We start from the raw sequence: 24,514 nt of genomic DNA, 5'->3' as shown, positions 1-24,514 counted from the left end.
TTGATTATAATATTGTGTGTTGAAAACCCTATGTACTCACCAGGTTTTCCAACCTAACTCACTCAGTTTATTTTATCATTGGTAGCGATATTAAAGATACATTATGCTAAGAGATTCAAGAAATATTAGACCACTAGTTTAATTACTGTAAGGCTTGTAATATTTCGTTATGCTTATATTTCTGTTTTGACGATGACATCCCAATGTTTTAATATAGATAAAAGGCATTTCTTTATAAATGCTTTGATAATATCATCATCATCATGTTTTTAGGGAACAAATTCTGAAATATTAATCTTTAAAATGGATACTCTGATTTTAAAAATAAGCATAAACAAATCGGTCTTTTCTGACCGTGAAAATGGAGATGTCACAATGTATATTTTGTGGGTTTTTGAAATAGTTAGTAATCAGAGGTAAAATATACTTTGGTCCATGATAATGGAAGCGTCTTATACATGTAATGATTTATGTGGATCGATGGTGTAATTATGAATTGATGTTCTAGCAAATCTCTCTCTCTCTCTCTCTCTCTCTCTCTCTCTCTCTCTCTCTCTCTCTCTCAACAAAAATGAAGATTTCTTCTGCCACCAAGTCGCCAACATTATCTACTTTGCTACTTCACAAGAGATAGCAACGAAATCACCTTCCAGCCGCTGCCACCATCTCTGCCGTCGAAAATCCGACATTGCTAGTGTCTTGATCGACGGTCCAATCTTCTTGCAAACACCCCTATCAAAGATGTCTACTGTTCGAAGGTTTGATATCTTTTACTATTTTGATGCCCCACCGTTGATCTGTTATTGCACCATGCCATAGGTTTTGTTGTTTATATGCTATAACAGTTTAGGATCAGAAATAGCAGCCTAATTTGACTTATGGTGCATATAAGTGTTTTATTTATATAATGTCCAATGATGATGATTAGGTGTTTCTTGACATGAAATGCTTTATTTATTTGCAAACCAACTGTTTGTTAATGTCTATGTAAATTTGCATTGCTTGATGGCTCATGGCTCAAGTAATTGATAGATAAATCCATTTTTAATGCAATTTTAGCATGAAAGTTAGTCTCTTATACCCTTTTATTAATTTAATGCAATTTTAGCTTTAATGAAATTGCAACAACATATTGTGTATCATTTATGGGCTTCTTTTGTGTAATTGCAACAAAAGTTTAATAACTATGGTTGGAGAGGAAGATAGTCGAGAACTCTCTTGTAATGGTTGACAAATGGAATTGTTGTCTTTTTCTGTAATTTGGTTGATCGATATGTTCTAATATGTTGTTATTATGGAGTTAATTTTCGTTTATGTTTTTTTATATGTTTTTTCAATTTCATACTTGCTTTGAATAAAATATTTGAGAAGTTGGTTTCGTGGCATTCTTCATTTCAGTTAGAGATAATTTGAAAATATAAATTGTTATAACCATGGTTTGTTTTATGCCTTATGAGGATCCAGTGGTGAAGGTTAAATGTTTAAGAGTCAAAGCTCCTTGGAAGCTATTTTCATTTGTTGTCTTTAGAGGGGTAGCTTCATCACATTTGTGTTATACGAATTGTTTTAGCTTTGGTACATTAAAAAGATCATTGTTTCATTAAAACAGCATGGCCTAACTTAAGTTTCCATAATTTATCTTTTTATTTGGTAATAACTTTAAAACTAATAATAAGCCATTTAAACTCACAACTATTTAATTTGTTATTTTTTTTCATTTCAATATATACTTTATATTAAAAAAAACATGGTTGCATTGAAATAAAATGCTATTGCATCAATAATTAACTAAAAATACTGTTTAAATATTATCAACATGAATGTAACTTGGTAGCCCCTATGTTTATCCAATACTTAAACTTGAAAAACCAAACAAGATACTATTTGTAACAACAATTATCAAGAAAACTGAGTTAATTTAAGCATTAAGAAATTCTGTGATTAAAAGGCTTCAACAGCTAGATACTCATAAGAAACAAGTCTATAAGCATTTATTTGTACAAATGGATAATGACATTTTCTATACTAATAGAAACAGATATTCTGGAACTAACACCTGCTACTTCCATTTCTCTCAAGATTGTGGATCCATAAATGGCTAAATAACTCCCAATCCCTTCCTGACTAATGATATAATAACAGTAATTAAGAAGAATTACCTAGAGGTTAAAACTTGGGAATCTTTTTTTTTTTTTTGTTTACATTTTTCCACCACCGGAACTGCTGCAAGCTTGATTTGGAACAACACCATTCCCGCCAAAATCACCATCTAAGCTCATTTGTTGGACTTCTTGAGGAGATAAGATCTTGATGCAACGTACACAGTTGACAAATTCTCTGAAAATGCATGCATATATCGGAAAATCCAAATTGTTATTGTTAATATATTAGACTAATAGTATATGAATATGATATATATTAAGTAGATTATATGATATAGTGGACTTACTCCCAAGGATCATCCCCAACAAGGAGAACATCATTCTCATGATCCACATAAACAAGTTTCCACCCAATTCTTTGTCTATCTTCTAGTTGACCTTCAATACCAAATCTTCTAGCAAGGTCTTGTTTTAGATCATAATACCCTGAATATGCGCTAATATCAATTGACCTTCCAACTGCTCCTCTCTTGTACACCTACACCAATCCAAATAACACTTTTATATTTTAACTCCCAACACTGTGTTTCACATGCCTAAAAAGCTAACATCAAACCTTGGTATACGTCCGCATTCTCTGGAAGGGTTGTGGAGGTGGGGCCCACACACCGCCATTTAACAACCCGCCATCATTTATAGTGGAATCAATGGAGTTGAAAGTGATATCAGGAACACCAAACGACTGAGAAACCATGGAAGAAGAAAGCTCAGGTTGAGTATCTTTCGCAGGGTTTTCATAGCTTGAAATCATACCACCTCCCCCTGAACTTATATTATTTTGAAAATCTTTCATTCCTTTTGTAATCAAAGGCTCAGGAATCATGGATGCCATTTCCACCCCAAATGGGATATCTGGTATCGAATCATTTTGAACTTCACCATCTTGAATCGTATCTCTAAATGGCAATGCCTGTGAAGAATTGAAAGATATTTGATTTTGTGAAAGGCAAACTGAAGTTGCTGATGAAGAACTGTCTAAATAATCCATTTGGGGTCCACCAAGATTGTGTAAATATGTCTGTGGAGCTAAAAATCCTTGGTTTTGAACCTTGGAAACCTCCACTGAAGGTTTCACATCTGGCTTTTGCTGAAATTTACCAAAATTGCCATTCCCTGATATCATTTCCAATCCACTTGTGTTCATTCCAGAACCACTGTTCATAATCGGCACCACCATGGAGTTGTTCGTTGAAGGCGATGTGGAACACGACGGAATGTCATCACTGATTCCGATTCCGGTTCCGGTTCCGGTTCCAGTCAATAAGCTGCTGCCATTTGTCGCGAGGTGATTCGTTGGCCCTGTGACTTTTGTTTGTTGAGAAAGATGAGAAAATCGAAAGTTGTGTTCGTTGTTGTTGTTATTGTTATTTCTCATTGTTTGTTGAGGTAGTGACGCGATTGGTGCTTGCGAGGGTATTTCGGTCATTTGGGTGGTTGGAATCGACCTCGGAAAGCTTTGATCTTGTTGTGCTAAAAGTGATTGTTGCTGTTGATGAAGCTTCTGTAGAAGTTGAATCTGATTTTCCGGCATCTTTTGGCTAATTTGTTGATCGGGAAACTGGTTGTTTTTCTGTTGACTTTGGTTGACCACCACCGCCGTTGCCGCCGCCATCTGTTGCTGTTGAAAGTTTTGTTGGTGAAGAACATTTTGAGACTGAATTTGGGTTTGATTGATTGGATTTTGTCTAGTGGTTTGTTGGGTGAGGTCTATGAACTGTGGTGGCTGCACCATCATGGTGGGGGCGGGTTGTGGTGGCTTTTGGTGGTTGAATTGTAGGTTGTTTTGAGTGAGTATTTGCGACTGTTGCAAACCTAACTGTCGCGAAAGATCTTGTCCATTATAGTTTTGGAGAACAGATCCTGTTAATGGGTTTAAGTAGTTGGGTTGGACTTGGATTTGGTTATTTTGTTGCATGTTCATCCATTGAACTAAGCTTAATCCAGGATCCTTCATGGACATATCTTCACCAATCCATGGCATTGTTCTTTTGTATATGTTGTCAAGATCCAATGATTCATCACCTGTCAACAAAACGAAAGGAATCAGATTCCTTCTAGAATGTTCCATTCCATTCCATTGGACAAACTAAACAAAAGGAAAATGTATGACATGGCAATTGTATTTGTACCTAACATCCCTTGTCGTGAGCGCTTCGGTTGATAAAATGGTGTTGTGGGGCAGATGAAAAACGGAGCGGTAACCGGTTCGATTTCCCAAACGGAGACCCGGTTTCGTCTTTCCCCTGCAGTCGCCTCATCCCAACCAACCTTCACTCAAAAATTAAAATAGTAAATTAATTATAAATTTATAGATTTATAAAATTAACCATTTTATTTAATAATTGAAAATAAGAATTACCTGTAAGTTACGCCATTGAGAATTTTTCCATCTAACACCATCAAGATCACTGATGCCTGTAATTGTTCCCATATATCTTCTTGTTCCGGACTCTTCTGTTTCAAACATCATCCGGAATCGCATTCCGAGAGAGATTTGATTACTGCAGACGGATTTGTAGTACTTGGCTAACGGAATCACAAATTCCGACGGACTTGCCCTGGTTTACAAGATCAATGAAATGATAAAGCTGGGAGGATGAGGGCATTTTCGTCTTTTGTTTTATTCACATGAGTGATGAATCACAAATACCAAAGTACTTTCTTTAATTTGTTCATCATAGCATTGAAAAATGGGTGAATCTTGTAAAAGACCTTATATTTTGTGTTTTTTCCGGATTAAACTTCAAATTTATTTTTTTTGCATGAAAAAGACCTTGTATTTTTTCATTTTTTTCCGGTCTGACCCTTTTAGTCATTTTTTTCCAAAAAAAAAGTTGTAAAACGTGAGGGGTTTTTCGAGAAAAACTAATTTATTTGGAAGCATTTAGAAGGTTGAAAAAAAAAAAAACGAAGTTGAGGGCTTTTTCGGAAAAAATGAAAAAATACAAGGTCTTTTAAGGCAAAAAATAAATTTGAGGTTTAATCCAGAAAAAACTCAAAATATAAGGTTTTTTATGAGATTAACCCTTGAAAATTTTACCAATGTCATTGAAATACAAATCAGTTTTCACTTCTATACCTTTAATACAAAGAAGTAAAAGTAGGATGATATAATGAATAAATAAATGAAAGTATGTTGCTATTTCTTGCAATTTTGACTTAAATTATTTTAAGTCAATTAATTACCTTGGATTATAAAAAACAGTGAAAGGACTATTGTTTGCAGCTGCATGAGCAGCAGCAGCCAAGATTCCAATATGCATACTATCACTTGACAAAACTGAGGATGATAAATTGGCTGGTTGTCTGTTAGCTCTTCTAATACCCAATAAAAGCTGTTGCTTTTCATCCCTGTTCATAAATATATTATTATATAACACATGAAAAATAAATAAAGTTTTGATATGGTAAATTGTTAATGCCATTATTACCTTATAAACAAGACCGAATCTCCTGCAAAAAGCCTCTTCCCACTAACAAAAAGACTCCAACCAGTTGTTAGCAAGTGTCGTTTCGGTTGCCCTGTATTTCAAAAAATTATTTCTTTCAAAAAAAAAATATATTTATTTATTTTTTAAAGTTTTTGATTTTAATATTTGCTTACCACGATAGATATGACGAAATGTCCATACATTGTCATGTAAATCCCTGGCCACAAGTTCTTGTGCAGGTGGTTGCATTGAAAAATCCTATTAAAAAAATAATTTCTTATTATTACATAAACCATAAAATGTTGTATATTTTTATAAAAAAATTACTCACAAGAGGTGGAAAGATTTTTTCAGCTGCTCTACGAGGAACAGAAAATCCTCCATGAGTACTTGTATCACTTGCTGTTAAAGTTTTACAAAAAAACTCAGTTTGTGGCTTGTGTGCTTTCATTAAAAGATCTGACCTCAATAACGCTTCTTTATCAAACTGCAAATAATTGTAAATATTAAATAATTATATATTTTATTTAATTTGTGACAAGGGAAAAACAAATGTTAAAGTCATTGAAGATCATACTGAAGGAACTGGCTGAAGGGTCATTTGAGCATATACTTCATCTGTTTCTGTATCAGCCTGAAAATTAAATTTTTTTTGGAGTTAATTATATAAATAAATAAAGTATTTTCTTTTTTTTTTTTTTGTTTCAAAAACAATTTGTATTTGACTTTACATGCAATGTGACATTATGAAGGATGCATAACAATTTTGACTGAAGATTTGGATAATTTGGAATTTGTGCATCCACATCTTTCTTCATAGATGCAGCAACCTGAAAACATGTATTATAAGTTATAACGAATTATTATTGATAAAAATTACATCTATTTTAGTAAATTAAATCGGGTTCATTACAAGAAATAACAATCTACTTTCATTGATTTGTTTAGTATAACTATAATCAAAATCGTTAATAATCTTGTACATAGAGGGCAATTAGGTAATTTGAGCTCGAAGATTTATTTTGAGAAGGAAATGACACGTGGGGTCCACAAGAAAGCATATCATATGGTATTTATTAAGTTTTTGCATCATAAAAAGACAAAAGAAATCAAAGCTTTAATTAGTTGAACTTGTGGTAATAAAGAGAAGTTGCAGAGAAGAAAGTTCCATCTCACCAACCATAACCATACCATGTGCATCTAGCAATCCACCATTAATTTCATTTATTCTTTTATACCCTTTTGTAATAATAGAATATATATATATATATATATATATATATATATATATATATATTTATTTATTTATTTATATGAGAATATAAGTTTCCTTTATCCTTTACAAAGGAAAAAAAAAATTACATTTACATATCCATCATTTTCCTATTCTTAACAGAGAAATTCAACGTCGATTTTTTTTTTCCAAAGTGTTGTCATTTTCTCGAATACTTTGTAAACATAATTATCCAAAATCACTTTATCCATAGTTCCATACATACAACATTTAATATGAAAATAAAAAAATAAAAAAATAAATAAACAAACTCTTACTTTCCTTAAACTTGACATGTTTTTTTTATGGGTGTAACTTAATATACTTTTACAAGGCAAGTTTGTTACTACCATTTTTGGAAGTAAATCGAGCTTGAAGAACAAAAAATATTGAAACATGATATATCATAAGTAAATAATAAATACCTTTTTAGAAGATGATATTGTAAACTTTTACCATTTTTATTATTCCTTAGTACAAACAAATATTCTTTTTTCCTGAAATAATATTAATTTTGATTTTTTGCAACGCCATTACCAACAACCCACTGTACAATGATTCCAGAACTGATATCGATCTCGTTTTCCTCTTTTTTCTTATGCATTTATTAGTTGTAAATACAACTGTTCTAACCAAAATGCTAGTGCTCTATCACTATCCTCTGAAACACAAATTTTATAGCAACTTATCCATTAATGTCTAATTTATGGCCTGTAAAGTTTCCAAGAAAGTACTGCTTGGAGTAGTTGTACGTCAAGCATCAATAGTTGTACATTTTCTAGATTTGTGAATGGGTACCAATGGAAGAATTTTCTTCTAAGAAAACTTTATCAAAATTGCTAACGTGAATGAAAATGATGGAAACCTAGGAATTTGTTCGAGTATTGGTTCATGTTAGTCTACATAGGCGTATGATAGCAAAAGCTTAGGAAAGCGAAAATGAAAATGAGAATTGAAACCTGTTCGCTGTGGCCTTGTGGGAAATAGACGACGTGGGTCCCAGCCGCCGGTAAATTGACCAGAGGTCCGGCGCAAGCTTGCCATAGCTCCGGATTTATCAACCGATTCTTCTCTCCAACTATTTCGAAAATACGAAAGTAAATAAAAGAAATTACGATTGAAAAGGAACTTTACTACTACATTTTTTAATCTATAAAGTTTCATAAAAAAATCCAATCGATCGGAGATTTAGAAAAATTTCGGAGAAAGGAATTGAAATCGCTATGAAGCTCCGATAAATTAGAAGAAAAATCATTCAAGTGAAACTAGAATTTCAAACAAACTTTATGTAATGGATAAGTATTTAAGATGAGAAAGAGGATATTGAGCTGACCTTCGCCTGGATTCGCCGTAGTTAAAGAGGATCCGGAACTGTTTGCCGGTGTTTTCATTGCTAGTTGAAATCAAATCGCCGGCTGACGTAGTCTTATAATTAATGTCCGGCGAGTTCCACCGCTAGAGATCCATCGGAGCTTAGGTTTACTATCAATCAAATCCGAAAGATGTTTGACTGACTATACAGGCTTGTTATTCCAGCTGCGAAAACTGCTCTTCGGAGAAAACGCCTAAAATCAGATGACCGGCGGTGGTAGCCGACGTAACACGCCGGAAACAGAAAAACCAATAGACAAACCTATATTAAAAAACACAAAGTTGCCGGAAAAGGTGGATGGGGGACAAGATGAAGACCGGAGACGCTTTAATAAAGGAGAGTTTGCCAAGTATTGCAGGGACCAAATGCTGCACCTTTGCCCCCTCCTCTATATCTCTCTCTTCGATCAATATCTATCTCTCTCTATAAAACTTTGGATGTATATATCTGAATCTCTCTCTAAAAGTTTTTGTATGAATATGTCTGATTCTCTCTTTCTCTCTCTTTCTTTCTCTTTCTTCTCTTCTGTGTCTGAAAGCAATCTTTCTCTCTCTGCTCAATGGGGAGACTCGCCAAAGAAAGGGAAAGGAGGGCTCTCAAGGTTGACCAGACGGGGTTATGTCTGTAATTTTATATTTCCTTTTTAAATATTTAATAAATTCATCTACTTCATTAACTACTTCATTAACACATTAACTACTAACACATTAACTACTAGGTTAATAATATAAGCAAAATCCAATAATAAAATTTTGCAGATTTTATTTTGGATGTTATAAAAAATCAAATACTAGAATAAAAATACAGGTATAAATGGGCTTCTAGCCTAGCGGTATCAGGTGGTGCCCTCCCTTCTTGAGGTCTAGGGTTCAAGTCTCGTCATGGACATAGGTGTTAGTTTAGGTGTAGATTATATATTTGTATTTGTCGATTCAAAAAAATATATATATAAAAATACAGGTACAACAAGAATTTCGGGATATGTATAAAATTAGCATTTACTTTCTATCCTCAAAGTAAATAATCAATAAATCGTTACAAATTTTAACAATTTTTCCATTTATATATATTTCAAACTTCTTTAAAAGATTTGACAATTTTTCCATTTATATATATTTCAGACGGGGTTATTTCTGTAATTTTATATTTCTTTTTTAAATATTTAATAAATTTGTCTACTTCATTAACACATTAACTACTAGGTTAATAATATAAGCAAAATCCAATAATAAATTTTTGCGGATTTTATTTTGGATGTTATAAAAAATCAAATACTAGTATAAAAATACAGGTATAAATGGGCTTCTAGTCTAGCGGTATCAGGTGGTGCCCTCCCTTCTTGAAGTCGAGGGTTCAAGTCCCGTCGTGGACATAGGTGGAATTAGGTGTTAGTTTAGGTGTAGATTATATATTTGTATTTGTCGATTCAAAAAATATATATATAAAAATACAGGTACAACAAGAATTTCGGGATATGTATAAATTAGCATTTACTTTCTATCCTCAAAGTAAATAATTAATAAATCGTTACAAATTTAACAATTTTTCCATTTATATATATTTCAAACTTCTTTAAAAGATTTGACAATTTTTCCATTTATATATATTTCAGACGGGGTTATTTCTGTAATTTTATATTTCTTTTTTAAATATTTAATAAATTTGTCTACTTCATTAACACATTAACTACTAGGTTAATAATATAAGCAAAATCCAATAATAAATTTTTGCGGATTTTATTTTGGATGTTATAAAAAATCAAATACTAGTATAAAAATACAAGTACAACAAGAATTTCGGGATATGTATAAAATTAGCATTTATTTTCTATCCTCAAAGTAAATAATTAATAAATCGTTACAAATTTGACAATTTTTGCATTTATATATATTTCAAACTTCTTTAAAAGATTTGACAATTTTTCCATTTATATATATTTCAGATGGGATTATTTTTATAATTTTATATTTCTTTTTTAAATATTTAATAAATTTGTCTACTTCATTAAGACATTAACTACTAGGTTAATAATATAAGCAAAATCCAATAATAAAATTTTGCGGATTTTATTTTGGATGTTATAAAAAATCAAATACAGGTACAACAAGAATTTCGGAGTATGTGTAAAATTAGCATTTATTTTCTATCCTCAAAGTAAATAATCAATAAATCGTTACAAATTTGACCATTTTTCCATTTATATATATTTCAAACTTCTTTAAAAGATTTAACTAAAGGTTTTATTATATTTAATTTATATAAAATCAAATAATATGTAACATGTTATTTGTTAGATAGTGGCATGGTTGCTTCTCGCACTTTCAAATTGTATGTTGAGGCGAAACTTGAAATAAAGCTCTAGCTTTGATAGTAAAATATATAATCGTATAAATAGCTAAACTTCTAAATAAAATTGATGTTGTTATGGTCGATGTGATGGGTTTTGGTCATAAGACATCCTATGTGCTCATACAAACCCTAATGCTTGGATCTAGGTTTCTCTATTGTACATGCAAGTTATCCAAGACTATAAACCCTAATTCTAGCATTCAAGTAATCATATTAACATGAGAATAGGTTTAAGATATTACATTGATTGTTATGTAGCAATAACAATCCCAAATCCTCCTTGAATTGACTTTGGAAGGCTTAGAGTCACAAGTGTCACTCCTCTAATGGATCACAAACACCATAAGCAAGAGGATGAAGAGGAGAGAGGATGGAGGCTGCCCAAAACGTGTTCTAACCCTAGACAAGAAGTTCCCCACGTTTTTGAGCCTTAAGGGTTCTATATATAGTGAGGCTATTAGGGTTATCTAACAAGGAAACCCTAATTTGGTTGCTTAAGCCCTAAGCAACTCATAGACTCCTTTAATCAAGCCCTTGGACGATTTCCTTATGGGCTTCCCATAAGAATTCGTCCACCTCTTGATTTAAGACAATCCATGGCCCAAATTGCAATTATCTTATAATTACAATTCCAGTCCCTTAAGTTTAATTAATCTCTTTTAGTCACAAAACTAATTACCAATTAATTATTGACTAATATTAATTAAACAATATGATTTTTCCTTTAATATATTATTCCCATAATATATTAATAAATCATATTTAATCCTTTATCTCCATAATTCATCCTATCAAGTTGCTTTGGTGAAGGCAACCCAAAAGGACCATGCACCATCGGGTCAAGTACATACCAAAATAGTTATGGACTTAGACACTAATCCAATAGTCTCCCACTTGGATAAGTCTAATAACTATTATGTGTATGACTTCAGATCCTGATCTGCAATCGTAGCTTTCCAAAGCCGCTGTCATCTCTGATCCTATCAGATACATGTGTCCTTAGATAAGGGATCATATATTCCTCCATTCTAGATATCATATGAGATATGATTTCAAATCATTCTCTTTGTACTATATCTCGATTCCCGATTTATGACGACTAACTAATTGAACAAATCAAATTAGCCCTATCTCGTCCGAGCATTTACGTTTGTCATCACTAAACCATCGAGGGGCCCAAAGATATCGCTTTTATCCTACTTTAGATAAAAGGAACGGATAAACTTTGATACAATGCTTGCTTGCACTCACTCACCGAATCACACACAACAATATGTTTTATAACACCAAGTTACTAGTGTGTTTACATATTATCAATGTGCAACCAATTTGCAAGATACAAGTCACACATCTCGGTTTCAAGAATATAAGATGTTATCGTCTCACCAATCACTCGTGATACAATTCATGGAGTGATCCAAATGAGCGTGGGTTTAATCCAATGCTCAAATCACATTCATAAGCACTCATGAACGTTGCAGCAACCATTTGCTTATGTCTAATACTCTTTTAGACAATCCACACACCAATTCACGACAGTCTTCATTCATATCTACTTCCAACATATGAACGACTGTGGCCCGTTCGAATAATTCGATTATTCTTAATAAATTCAATTATTCTGGAAGTCAAAACATGCAAATGTGAAACACAATAATAATACTAATCCCATATGGCCTCAACCCTTTGAGCATAAATAAAACACCTTTTATTTATCACCATATTGATTACTCATTATTTGTCGTTTCGGGTAATCAACTTCTTACTTGAATTATTACACTTGTCCCATGCTCTTAGCATGCACACAATGTTTACCTATGGTTCTTACTTTGTGAAATAGATCACATTGAACACATTTCCAATCATTCTCATTTCACAACTCCAAATCCTTTTTCATAAGTGTGAGAATATCAAATTCTTGTTACTTATAAAATATGCTAGATTCTAACATTCTATGCAATGGTCCTTTTGTAATGTCACTGCATCAAAGTCACAAAGACTATTGCCAATGATATTACAAAGTCCTCTATCGGAGATTGTTACAAGACAATTCCTTAGATATGATGTCTCTCACTCAAAGTACTTTCCTTTGAACATCCTTTTGCATAAAAGTTTCTAATCTAGTCATAGATTTTCAATATTCAATTCCCAATATGGATACAGTTCCATTTTTTTCATATGACAACTTATTCTTAATAGAATCTTATCTATTCGTAATGATATCGATATGGTCCATCCAATACGGAAACATTTCCATATTTTCCAATACTATACTTCCAACTATTCACAAGCGACCAATCCTCGTCGAACTTTGGATTGTCCTTCGATAGTTGTTTAATTATTTTAGTCAAAACCAATTCTAGTCCCTTTTCCCTCTAAATGCGCTCGACATTTGGAAAAATTTAGAATGGTCAAACATTAAAGCATTTGCAATCGATCCTATACCTGAAGCGTATGGGACACGACGCATAATGTTTTATTTGCTATGTTCTCAAAATTCGAATTGTGAAGAGGAATGCCGTAATCATAATCGAAATTTTAAGAACACACTATGTACCCTTGACTAAATTTATTAACATTTCTCAACCTAATCCTTTAGATTCAAAATGAAGCATAATATTCTCTCCCTTAATTATAGCAAAACAACCTTACAACCCTTACGACTTTGCAAGGTATAACTCTTGTTTTCTATAATTAATATTGCCAACTTGCAATACGTGCCTTAATAATCATACATTCATAACTTTTGTGCTCCCACTATCATGATGATTATTATAAACATAACACTTATGCTCCCACTAGCTTCGACATGTATTCAGAAACAGCTAAACTTTTAGAAAAACAATACTTATTGATTTCTTAAATTCATGTTTCTAATACTTAATGCTTTGATAATCTTTTATCAAGGCTTCTTGAACTTATACACCTTTGCCTTAGATAGTTCATATGTGTGTGTAAATAATTGCCAAACCTCACAATTCAAATTATGGAAAGGGATACCGTAACCATAATCAAATTCGAGAATGCAATTTTACAATCACTATCTTCTTAAAATCTTTCTTAGTGAAAGTATTTCCTCACAATCATTTCCATGAAGGAGGAAATCTTATGACACTTAGATTTAAAACGGTGTATTTGTTCCTATCCATGTGAATTTGTCAAAACCAAAGTTCACGACAAATTCAACCTCACATGGATCGAACTTTCTTAATCTCAATTTCTTGCCTTATGGTAGCACAGCTGCCCACCATGTCTTCCAAGTAGTTAAGCAGCTCACCCTTTCCTATCAATGTACCTTTCATTGATTAAGGTGCTTTGCCTTTTATGCGTTCAAAATGAGAGCTCATAGGACTCATATGCATAATTAACTCAAGTGGAACGACACAGAAACAAAATAATGTCAACACGATAGGTTGTAAACCTCAACTCGTGTGCTAGTGATGATCGGTAAGGTTTATTTGATTTGTTCTTGAAACCTTTCAAGACCATTAAGACTTCCACTGACTCCTTGACATATAAGATTCTCTTGTCAAAACATTTCTTGACAAACAAATATTCAACAGTTAGTGTAGCTTTAATCAAAACTCTTCATAAATTGGTCCTATTTGGTCTTTGTCTTATCCAAGACATCACAACTTTCCACATTTGATGAATGTTACAAACCTTCTTAATACTTTTCACTCAATGTCACAATCTTAACTTTAAGACTTGTTATTGGAACGAAGTATGATTGACTTCTTGATTTAACCATTTCTTCAATCCTTGATTCCTCTTCTTAAACATTGTGACATCCCTAAAATCTCGGCCAGAAAAGATCGATTTTCATTTATGCTTTTAAAATAATTTCAGAGTAAATCCTTTTGATTTGAAAGAGTTGCGGAATTTGTTCCCAAAAACAAAACATGATAAAACAATGTTTACCAAAGCATTTCATAAAAGAAATGTATTTTTCATTGTATAATCAAAACTCGGGGTGTCATGTTCCGATACAGACCAATAAGCATAAACGATAACATTACAAGTCATTCAACAAATATATATATATATATATATATATATATATATATATATATATATATATATATATATATATATATATACAGACTTGTAAACAAAACAACTTGATAGTTCATCCATCTTATGCCCTCGCGCCACTTCCTGTCATACAAATTAAAACTGAGTGGGTCAGGCTTGGGAGCCTGGCGAGCATATAGGGTTTTCAACCCACAATAAATAATTATATTTAATTTCCACCAACCAACAATAACCCAATTACCCATTCCCGCTATTCTCACTTTATGTCCCTAAAACAACTAACATAAGGGACCTAGTCTAAGAATATTTCATCGGGGCGACAACACATGTTTCGGGGGTTCCTCAGCAATATAAGTCAAATAAGGCAACCATGAGGGGGATGGAGTACAGCGAATGAACACCCAAGTTCATTAACACCTACATGTGGCGAACCTGCTAATGTTTCCACAAGACTATCTAGAAAAGTCCGTGGTCGTCATCTAAGCTCCGCTAGATGACTAAATCAAACAACAACGAGGCCTCTCATCTGTTTATTACACACTAACTAGCTACCCATGTTCTACCCAACATATTAGTAGATACAAATATACATTTTTATACATAGTTTAAAAACCTGTATAGCATGCTTTAATCAATACATATTCCACATAACAGATGAGGCACACACACACATAACACATATTTCATAGAGAATAAATCATATCTATGAGATAGAAGAAAGTAAATACACATTCACGCATATAAACAACAATATACTTAATACAATCAAACCATACTTGTATTATTATCGTGTTTATGAAAGGTAGTATACACTCACTTGATCAGAAGATGATCAGACAGCACTACGACTTGCAGAAGTAGTAAATCTCAGCAGATCTGGAAGATCTTCAAAAAAATCGAACTTCTCGCGGGCAGAGCTTCGGCTCGGGAACCGCACTTCTCGGGATCTTCGGGATCTCGGGACTTGCTTCGGGACTCAGGAATATTATCGGGGCTTCGGGATATTTCTGGCACGCAAATCGATGCAAAACGGGAGAGAGAAGAGAGAAAATAGCAAAAGAACTCGGCTGCCCTCGCTTCCTATTTATAGGAGGCTGGAGCCTCGGAGTACGCGGGGCGTACTGGTCCGAATTCGTCACTGCGTTCGTCATCCGAAGCCACTTGCTGCGAGTGTCGACATCTTCGGTGTACACGGGGCGTACTTCGGATCGGATCGTTGACTCCCCTTCGGATAATGCCGAATTTTCCAATTAAAATTAAATACAAATTATTTAATAAACTTCGGAAATTCATATCTTCTTCATACGAACTCCGTTTTCGACGTTCTTTATATCCACGCGAAGGTGAGACTACGCTCTATAACTTTCGTTTAGACTCCGTCGGCTAATTTTAACTTTATTTTTATTATTTATTTTTAATAGGTCGGGACAGAAAAACTTCGTTATGAATTCATAACTTCTTCGTTTGACGTCCGTTCTTGCCTAACTTTTATCGCTTCGATACCAACAACGAGTTCTTCGATCCTCGTTTAGATTGCTTCGACTCAAAGCCGCTCGATCTCAAATCGAGTATTTCGGGTTGCACACCGCTAAGCCGAAACTTCGATAAATCATAACTTCCTCATACGAAGTCAGATTTGGGCGTTCTATATATATTTGGAAACCTCGTTTCAACTACTACAACATTAACCAAAGATATCAAGTTTATTTTACACTTAAATTTTGACGCTTATTTTTATTCTTAATTAATCAAACCACATAATTAAGCAATTAAGCACAAAACACGTAATACTCAAATAATACAATCTTATTATTTCAAAATGGGTTACAAAGGTTAACCTAGACTATTACATTGCTGAAAATGGCAAGCCCGGAAACACAGGTGTTACAATTCTCTCCACCTTAGAATGATTCCGTCCCCGGAATCACACATCAACAAACAAATGCGGATAGCGACTCAACATGTCACTCTCCGTCTCCCAGGTGAGATTCGGCCCATTCGTGTGTTTCCATCGGACAAGCACTAACCCAACCATTTTGCGTCGCAACTTCTTAGTCTTTCGGTCAACAATTTCCTCTGGTTCTTCAATCAACCTTTTGTTCTTATCAATTCTCAATTCAGAAATTGGAATTATGTCGGGAACTTCTCCCGTGAACTTCCTCAAATAACACACATGAAAAGTGTTGTGGATTCCATTCAGTTCTTCTGGTAGTTCGAACTTGTAAGCTTGGTTCCCAATCCTCTGAAGAACTTTAAACGGTCCAATAAACCTTGGACTCAACTTTCCCCTTTTACCAAATCTTATAAGTCCCTTCCACGGCGAGACTTTAAGCAAAACCGAATCTCTAATTTCAAAATTCATCGGTCTTCGCTTCTTGTCAGCATAGCTCTTTTGACGATCTTGAGCTGCTAACATTTTTTCCCTAATTATTTTCAACTTTTCAGCAGTTTGATGAACCATCTCTGGTCCCATAAACTGCTTTTCCCCAGCCTCAAACCAACAAGACGGCGTGCGACACTTCTGTCCGTACAAAGCTTGATAAGGTGCCATCTTTATGCTCGAGTGGAAACTATTATTGTAGGAAAATTCTACCAAAGGTAAATGCTCATCCCAGTTACCTAGGAATTCCAGGGTACATGCTCTCAGCATATCTTCAAGTGTTTGTATTGTTCTTTCACTCTGACCATCAGTCTGCGGATGGTAAGCTATACTTAAACACAACTTGGTATCCAATTCCTCTTGTAGACTTTTCCAAAACCTCGAGGTGAAACGGCTATCACGATCCGATACAATCGTTAACGGAACACCGTGAAGCCTCACAATTTCCTTCACGTAAGAATTCGCAAGCTTCTCCATAGACCATTTCTCCTTGGCTGCTATCAAAATGCGCACTCTTAGTGAATCGATCAACGACCACCCAAATCATGTTGTGACCATTCTTTGTTCTGGGCAGTTTAGTGACAAAATCCATAGCAATGTCTTCCCATTTACCCATAGGCACAGGTAAAGGCTCTAAACTCCCGTACGGTTTCTGATGTTGTGTCTTGACTCTCGCACAAGTGACACACTCGGCCACATACTTTGCAACATCAAGCTTCATCGTCGGCCACCAGTAGTAGGGTTTCAGGTCCCTATACATTTTAGTGCTACCAGGATGAATCGAGTACATGGTCTTGTGAGCTTCTTCCATCAGAAGATCTTTGACTCCTCCTGTCTTAGGTATCCAAATCCAATCTTGGAACACCTTCAGTCCATGATTGTTTACACCGAACACCAACGTTTTGCCCAAACGTTCCTCCTTTCGGTCATTCTTTTCAGAAGCTTCGCTTTGAGCTTTCTTTATACTTTCCAAAATAGTCGAGACAACTTCAATTCTCAACGCTCTTGGCCCTTTCCTTTCAAGATTGACTTTCCGACTGAGAGCATCAACAACAACATTAGCTTTACCGGGGTGGTAAAGTATCTCGCAGTCGTAGTCCTTGACTAACTCTAGCCAGCGTCGTTGCCTCATATTCAATTCTTTCTGATTAAAGAGATATTGGAGACTCTTATGATCAGTGAAAAGTTTGCACTTCGTGCCATAGAGGTAATGCCTCCATATTTTCAGAGCGAAAACTACCGCTGCCAACTCCAAATCATGAGTTGGGTAATTCTTTTCATGCTCTTTCAGCTGTCGAGACGCATATGCTATCACCTTTTCTCTTTGGGTCAAAACACAACCCAATCCAACCCCAGACGCATCGCTATAAACAGCGAAGTCTTCAACTCCATCGGGTAAAGAAAGTATCGGTGCCTCGCATAGCTTCTTCTTTAGCTTCTCGAATGCTTCTTTATGCTTATCACTCCAAGCATAAGTAGCTCCTTTGTGGGTCAAAGCTGTTAATGGAGTAGCAATCGAAGAAAAGCCTTGGATAAACCTTCGGTAATATCCGGCTAATCCTAAAAAGCTTCGAATCTCCGTGGGACTCTTCGGTTGTTCCCGCTTCATCACAGCTTCAATCTTTGCTGGATCAACCATTATCCCTTCTTGGTTGACCACGTGACCCAAGAATTGGACTTCACGAATCCAAAAATCACATTTGGAGAACTTTGCATACAGCTTCTCCCGCTTCAAAACTTCTAACACTTCTCGCAAGTGTCCGCCATGCTCCTCCTGGCTTTTCGAGTAAATCAGAATGTCGTCTATGAACACTATCACGGATTTATCAAGGAACGGATTACAAACCCTATTCATCAAATCCATGAACGCTGCTGGAGCATTGGTTAGTCCAAACGACATAACCAAGAACTCGTAGTGTCCATATCTAGTTCTGAATGCAGTCTTCTCTATATCTTGCTCTCTTACTTTTAGCTGATGATATCCTGACCTAAGATCGATCTTCGAGAAATAGCTCGAACCTTGCAATTGATCAAACAGGTCATCAATCCTTGGCAACGGATATCTATTCTTTATTTTTGCCTTGTTCAGCTCTCTGTAATCAATGCACATTCTCATACTTCCATCTTTCTTCTTTACAAATAACACCGGAGCTCCCCAGGGCGATGAACTAGGTCTAATGAAACCTTTGTCCAATAACTCCTGAAGTTGCATCATCAGCTCCTTCATCTCCGTCGGTGCTAATCGGTAAGGTGCTTTTGCTATTGGCGTGGTTGCTGGTAGCAAGTCTATTCTGAACTCCACTTGTCTATCAGGTGGTAATCCAGGAAGATCTTCAGGAAATACTTCCGGATACTCACACACCACTGGAATACTCTGCATCACCTTCTTTTCCTTCTTAGCATCGATCACGAATGCTAAATATGATGTACATCCCTTGGTCAAACACTTTCTGGCTTTCATTAGAGAAATGATTCCAGAATTCACTCTGCGTTTGTCCCCATACACCATAAACGAATCTTTCCCAGACGGGTTTACTTTAACTATCTTCTTCTTGCATAAAATTTCGGCATCATTGGCGTTAAGCCAATCCATTCCCAAAACGATGTCGAAACCATTAAACTCGATAGACAATAATTCCTCGTGCAACTTATTCCCATTAAGGTCGATTAAGATGTTTTTCATACGATGACTAACAGGTACAAACTTACCACTAGCAACTTCGACTAGTAAAACATCATCTAGTCTATCAACAGGCAAAGCTAGCTTTCTACCAAACTCATGCGAAATAAAGGAGTAGTTGGCTCCAGAATCAAACAAAATTTGAGCAGGTAATTCATTAACAAGAAAGGTACCTGAAGCGACATCAGCTTCATCTTTCGCAGCCTCAAGTGTCATCTGGAAGGCTCCCGCCTTCGGCTTTGGTGGAATGTTGGGCTTAGCTGCCTCCTTCTTCTTCGGCCAGTCTTTCATAATATGCCCCTCTTCATTACAACCAAAACACATCCTTTTGTTGTTCGGACATTCATTGGCAAAATGTCCAACCATCCCACACTTGTAGCAGGTTACATCCTCGCTACATTTCCCAAAGTGCTTTTTCTTACACTTATCACACCACTTCGCTTCGCCTCCTTTTCCTCCACCAAACTTTTTCGAATCAGATTTCGAAAATTTGCTTTTCTTACCGGAACCAGATGTTCCCTCAAACTTTCTTTTCTCACCAACCTCAACCTTGTCGGTGGTTCTCCCCTTAATCATGTTCTCAACAGACTTGGCAGCCCAGATAGCTGCCTCCATTGAAGGTCGATGGTTTGCAAGTTAGAAAGTCCTTGTACTTGCATCCCATTCCATCGTCCCTTCCATCATGGTTGTTTTGCCTAACTATCGGTGGGTTGGCTTGACCAACAGACCCACTGAAGTTTCCACCTTCCGAGTGCCCTTCATTTAATTCAGGCTCCTCCACACGAATTGACAGTTCTTCACGATTCTGTTGAAGCAACCGTCTAGTTTCATCCATCTGACGATCCAACATTGTTTGAATCATCATTTGCACACCAGCCACGGTTATTGGCTCAGGTGCTGCTGCTACGACAGGTACTTGTTCAATCACTGGTGGTTGATTCCTGTTTTCATCAGCATTTCCATCTCCACTTCTGGTTCTCACCATTTTGATCTACACACCGAATAAGGTGAAATTAGATCCTCAATCATGATAGATATTCAAATCTTCCTTATCACTCCGAAACGTTTACATGCTAGTTCTAATATCGTAGACGTACGCTTAGAATCCTACACACATAAGGTTTCTAGATCCGGTCGGCAACAGACCATAGATCCGAACAAATAATATCATATATGGCAACATATAACATTTAGCACATAAAGCATTTTAGGCAAATTTCCTAAAATAAACCAGTGCTCGTGTCTAAAATATAACAGACACACATCTCAAAACTTCACTTAGCATTCTAAGTTTAAGTCTAGAAATCCTACAAATTCCTAGTTCGCTTAAACTAATGCTCTGATACCAACTGTGACATCCCCAAAATCTCGGCCAGAAAAGACCGATTTTCATTTATGCTTTTAAAATAATTTCAGAGTAAATCCTTTTGATTTGAAAGAGTTGCGGAATTTGTTCCCAAAAACAAAACATGATAAAACAATGTTTACCAAAGCATTTCATAAAAGAAATGTATTTTTCATTGTATAATCAAAACTCGGGGTGTCATGTTCCGATACAGACCAATAAGCATAAACGATAACATTACAAGTCATTCAACAAATATATATATATATATATATATATATATATATATACAGACTTGTAAACAAAACAACTTGATGGTTCATCCATCTTATGCCCTCGCGCCACTTCCTGTCATACAAATTAAAACTGAGTGGGTCAGGCTTGAGAGCCTGGTGAGCATATAGGGTTTTCAACCCACAATAAATAATTATATTTAATTTCCACCAACCAACAATAACCCAATTACCCATTCTCGTTATTCTCACTTTATGTCCCTAAAACAACTAACATAAGGGACCTAGTCTAAAAATATTTCATCGGGGCGACAACACATGCTTCGGGGGTTCCTCAGCAATATAAGTCAAATAAGGCAACCATGAGGGGGATGGAGTACAGCGAATGAACACCCAAGTTCATTAACACCTACAGGTGGCGAACTTGCTAATGTTTCCACAAGACTATCTAGAAAAGTCCGTGGTCGTCATCTAAGCTCCGCTAGATGACTAAATCAAACAACAACGAGGCCTCTCATCTGTTTATTACACACCAACTATCTACCCATGTTCTACCCAACATATTAGTAGATAAAAATATACATTTTTATACATAGTTTAAAAACCTGTATAGCATGCTTTAATCAATACATATTCCACATAACAGATGAGGCACACACACATAACACATATTTCATAGAGAATAAATCATATCTATGAGATAGAAGAAAGTGAATACACATTCACGCATATAAACAACAATATACTTAATACACTTAAACCATACTTGTATTATTATCGTGTTTATGAAAGGTAGTATACACTCACTTGATCAGAAGATGATCAGACAGCACTACGACTTGCAGAAGTAGTAAATCTCAGCAGATCTGGAAGATCTTCAAAAAAATCGAACTTCTCGCGGGCAGAGCTTCGGCTCGGGAACCGCACTTCTCGGGATCTTCGGGATCTCGGGACTTGCTTCGGGACTCAGGAATATTATCGGGGCTTCGGGATATTTCTGGCACGCAAATCGATGCAAAACGGGAGAGAGAAGAGAGAAAATAGCAAAAGAACTCGGCTGCCCTCGCTTCCTATTTATAGGAGGCTGGAGCCTCGGAGTACGCGGGGCGTACTGGTCCGAATTCGTCACTGCGTTCGTCATCCGAAGCCACTTGTTGCGAGTGTCGACATCTTCGGTGTACGCGGGGCGTACTTCGGATCGGATCGCTGACTCCCCTTCGGATAATGCCGGATTTTCCAATTAAAATTAAATACAAATTATTTAATAAACTTCGGAAATTCATATCTTCTTCATACGAACTCCGTTTTCGACGTTCTTTATATCGACGCGAAGGTGAGACTACGCTCTACAACTTTCGTTTAGACTCCGTCGGCTAATTTTAACTTTATTTTTATTATTTATTTTAATAGGCCGGGACAGAAAAACTTCGTTATGAATTCATAACTTCTTCGTTTGACGTCCGTTCTCGCCTAACTTTTTATCGCTTTGATACCAACAACGAGTTCTTCGATCCTCGTTTAGATTGCTTCGACTCAAAACCGCTCGATCTCAAATCGAGTATTTCGGGCTGCACACCGCTAAGCCGAAACTTCGATAAATCATAACTTCCTCATACGAAGTCAGATTTGGGCGTTCTATATATATTTGGAAACCTCGTTTCAACTACTACAACATTAACCAAAGATATCAAGTTTATTTTACACTTAAATTTTGACGCTTATTTTTATTCTTAATTAATCAAACCACATAATTAAGCAATTAAGCACAAAACACGTAATACTCAAATAATACAATCTTATTATTTCAAAATGGGTTACAAAGGTTAACCTAGACTATTACATTGCTAAAAATGGCAAGCCCGGAAACACAGGCGTTACAAACATACAATTGTACTAAGACTCGCTTAGAGGATCAATTGATATATGGTTCTTAATCATTAAGACCTATCATAAAGCATAAAAGGTACTCTCCCTTTTTCTTAGAATGGAGAAACTTTTATCTTTCTGCCTACTTGATTCTTCTTATTCGTTCTGCTATTGATCTAAACCCTTTAATCAATTCAGAATTACACTTAATCTTGTAAGTATAATCATATTTACTACACCTTTAGTAAATCATGACGAATATCTCTGTTACTCTTATGGTGGACTTGATCAACACGCAACTTTGTGTATTCGATCTTGAAGTCCTTTATTTGACAATTTGTCAATGAATTAGTCTAATTTCCAAATATGAAATTTCTCATTCATCGTGCAACCAAGTTGCATGATTCCAAATGTCTGTCCAATTGAAACTTGGGCGATGAGAAACTCTTCATATTTGGTAAATTCTCGACATTTCCATAAACAACATAATTAAGAATCAACTCCATTATTGCCAATAGAAACATTCAAACATCAATTCTTCATATACGCCATTGCAAGGATAAATAAATAATATAAAAATCAAAATTTATTTTATTGCGGAAAAAATTTTGTCCTTACAATGCAATCATTGAAAAACTATGCTAATACATCTTTCTTAGGAATCTAATTCTAACTCTCAGTAGTAGCTCAAGAATCTAATCTTCGAGAAATGCGATCGAAATCCATTCTTTCACGGTTAGATTTTGCTCACTTCTTCCCTTAAGCTTCCTTTCTTTTCTTCGATCCTACAAAACATCAATTGTAATCTTATCACATTATGTATTAAGAATCTAGAACAGAAGCTTAAAAGAGTTAGTCAATGGATTTTACCTAAAGCAAAGCCATACGTTTTGACTCTCCCATCTCTTAGATCTCTTAGGTAAATAGGGCAACTTCGTCTCCAATGCCCTTTCTCTTGGAAATAAAAGCAAATTGACTCTTTTGGAACATGACATGGAACTACTTCAGACATTGCCTTTCTCTTATGATCAAACCTTTCGATCATAGCATGTCTTTCGTTGCCATTGTCTATATCCATAGAGGTCTTGAAGGCAGATTCACCAATCAACTTTGCTTTTCTATTGCGCTAAACCATTACTGATTCAGCAGCAATAAGCATATAGGTGAGATCTATAAGGGTCACGTCGCGGTTCATCATATAGTACTCTCTTACGAACTCACTATATGAGTTAGGAAGTGACTGAAGAACACAATCAACATCCATTTCCTCACAGACAACGGATCCCAACATTCTTAACCTATCAACGTGTGACTTCATTCCTAGGACGTGTGCACACACCGACTTTCCTTCTTTATGTTTACTTGCCAAAAGGGCTTGAGTGATCTTG

General features: G+C 35.3%; 1 protein-coding gene across 1 annotated transcript; it reads right to left on the bottom strand.

The window, feature by feature from the left end:
- Nucleotides 1-1,896: 1,896 nt before the first annotated feature.
- On the bottom strand, nt 1,897-8,805 carry LOC145053440 (auxin response factor 19-like). The gene is made up of 13 exons (XM_079001485.1): nt 8,200-8,805; nt 7,826-7,944; nt 6,325-6,423; nt 6,171-6,227; nt 5,925-6,080; nt 5,767-5,851; nt 5,594-5,684; nt 5,349-5,513; nt 4,522-4,720; nt 4,292-4,430; nt 2,719-4,184; nt 2,450-2,640; nt 1,897-2,337 (listed from the first exon to the last, which is right to left on the bottom strand). Exons 1-13 carry the CDS (start codon nt 8,255-8,257, stop codon nt 2,199-2,201), a joined length of 2,964 nt encoding a protein of 987 aa, XP_078857611.1. The 5' UTR covers nt 8,258-8,805; the 3' UTR covers nt 1,897-2,198.
- Between the last annotated feature and the right edge of the window lie 15,709 nt (nt 8,806-24,514).

Source organism: Lactuca serriola, chromosome 5 (assembly GCF_051521515.1).
Source record: "Lactuca serriola cultivar US96UC23 chromosome 5, Lser_US96UC23_V15, whole genome shotgun sequence".
In the NCBI taxonomy this organism is placed as follows: domain Eukaryota; kingdom Viridiplantae; phylum Streptophyta; class Magnoliopsida; order Asterales; family Asteraceae; genus Lactuca; species Lactuca serriola.
This window is presented reverse-complemented; position numbering and strand designations above follow the sequence as displayed.

Excerpts from the sequence above, each read along its gene's own strand:
- LOC145053440 (XM_079001485.1), bottom strand. The coding sequence starts at position 8,257 with ATGAAAACACCGGCAAACAGTTCCGGATCCTCTTTAACTACGGCGAAT. Across the intron at positions 4,721-5,348 it reads ACTGTTTTTTATAATCCAAG|GGCAAGTCCGTCGGAATTTG; the intron begins GTAATTAATTGA and ends CTTGTAAACCAG. Across the intron at positions 2,641-2,718 it reads GAATGCGGACGTATACCAAG|GTGTACAAGAGAGGAGCAGT; the intron begins GTTTGATGTTAG and ends GGATTGGTGTAG.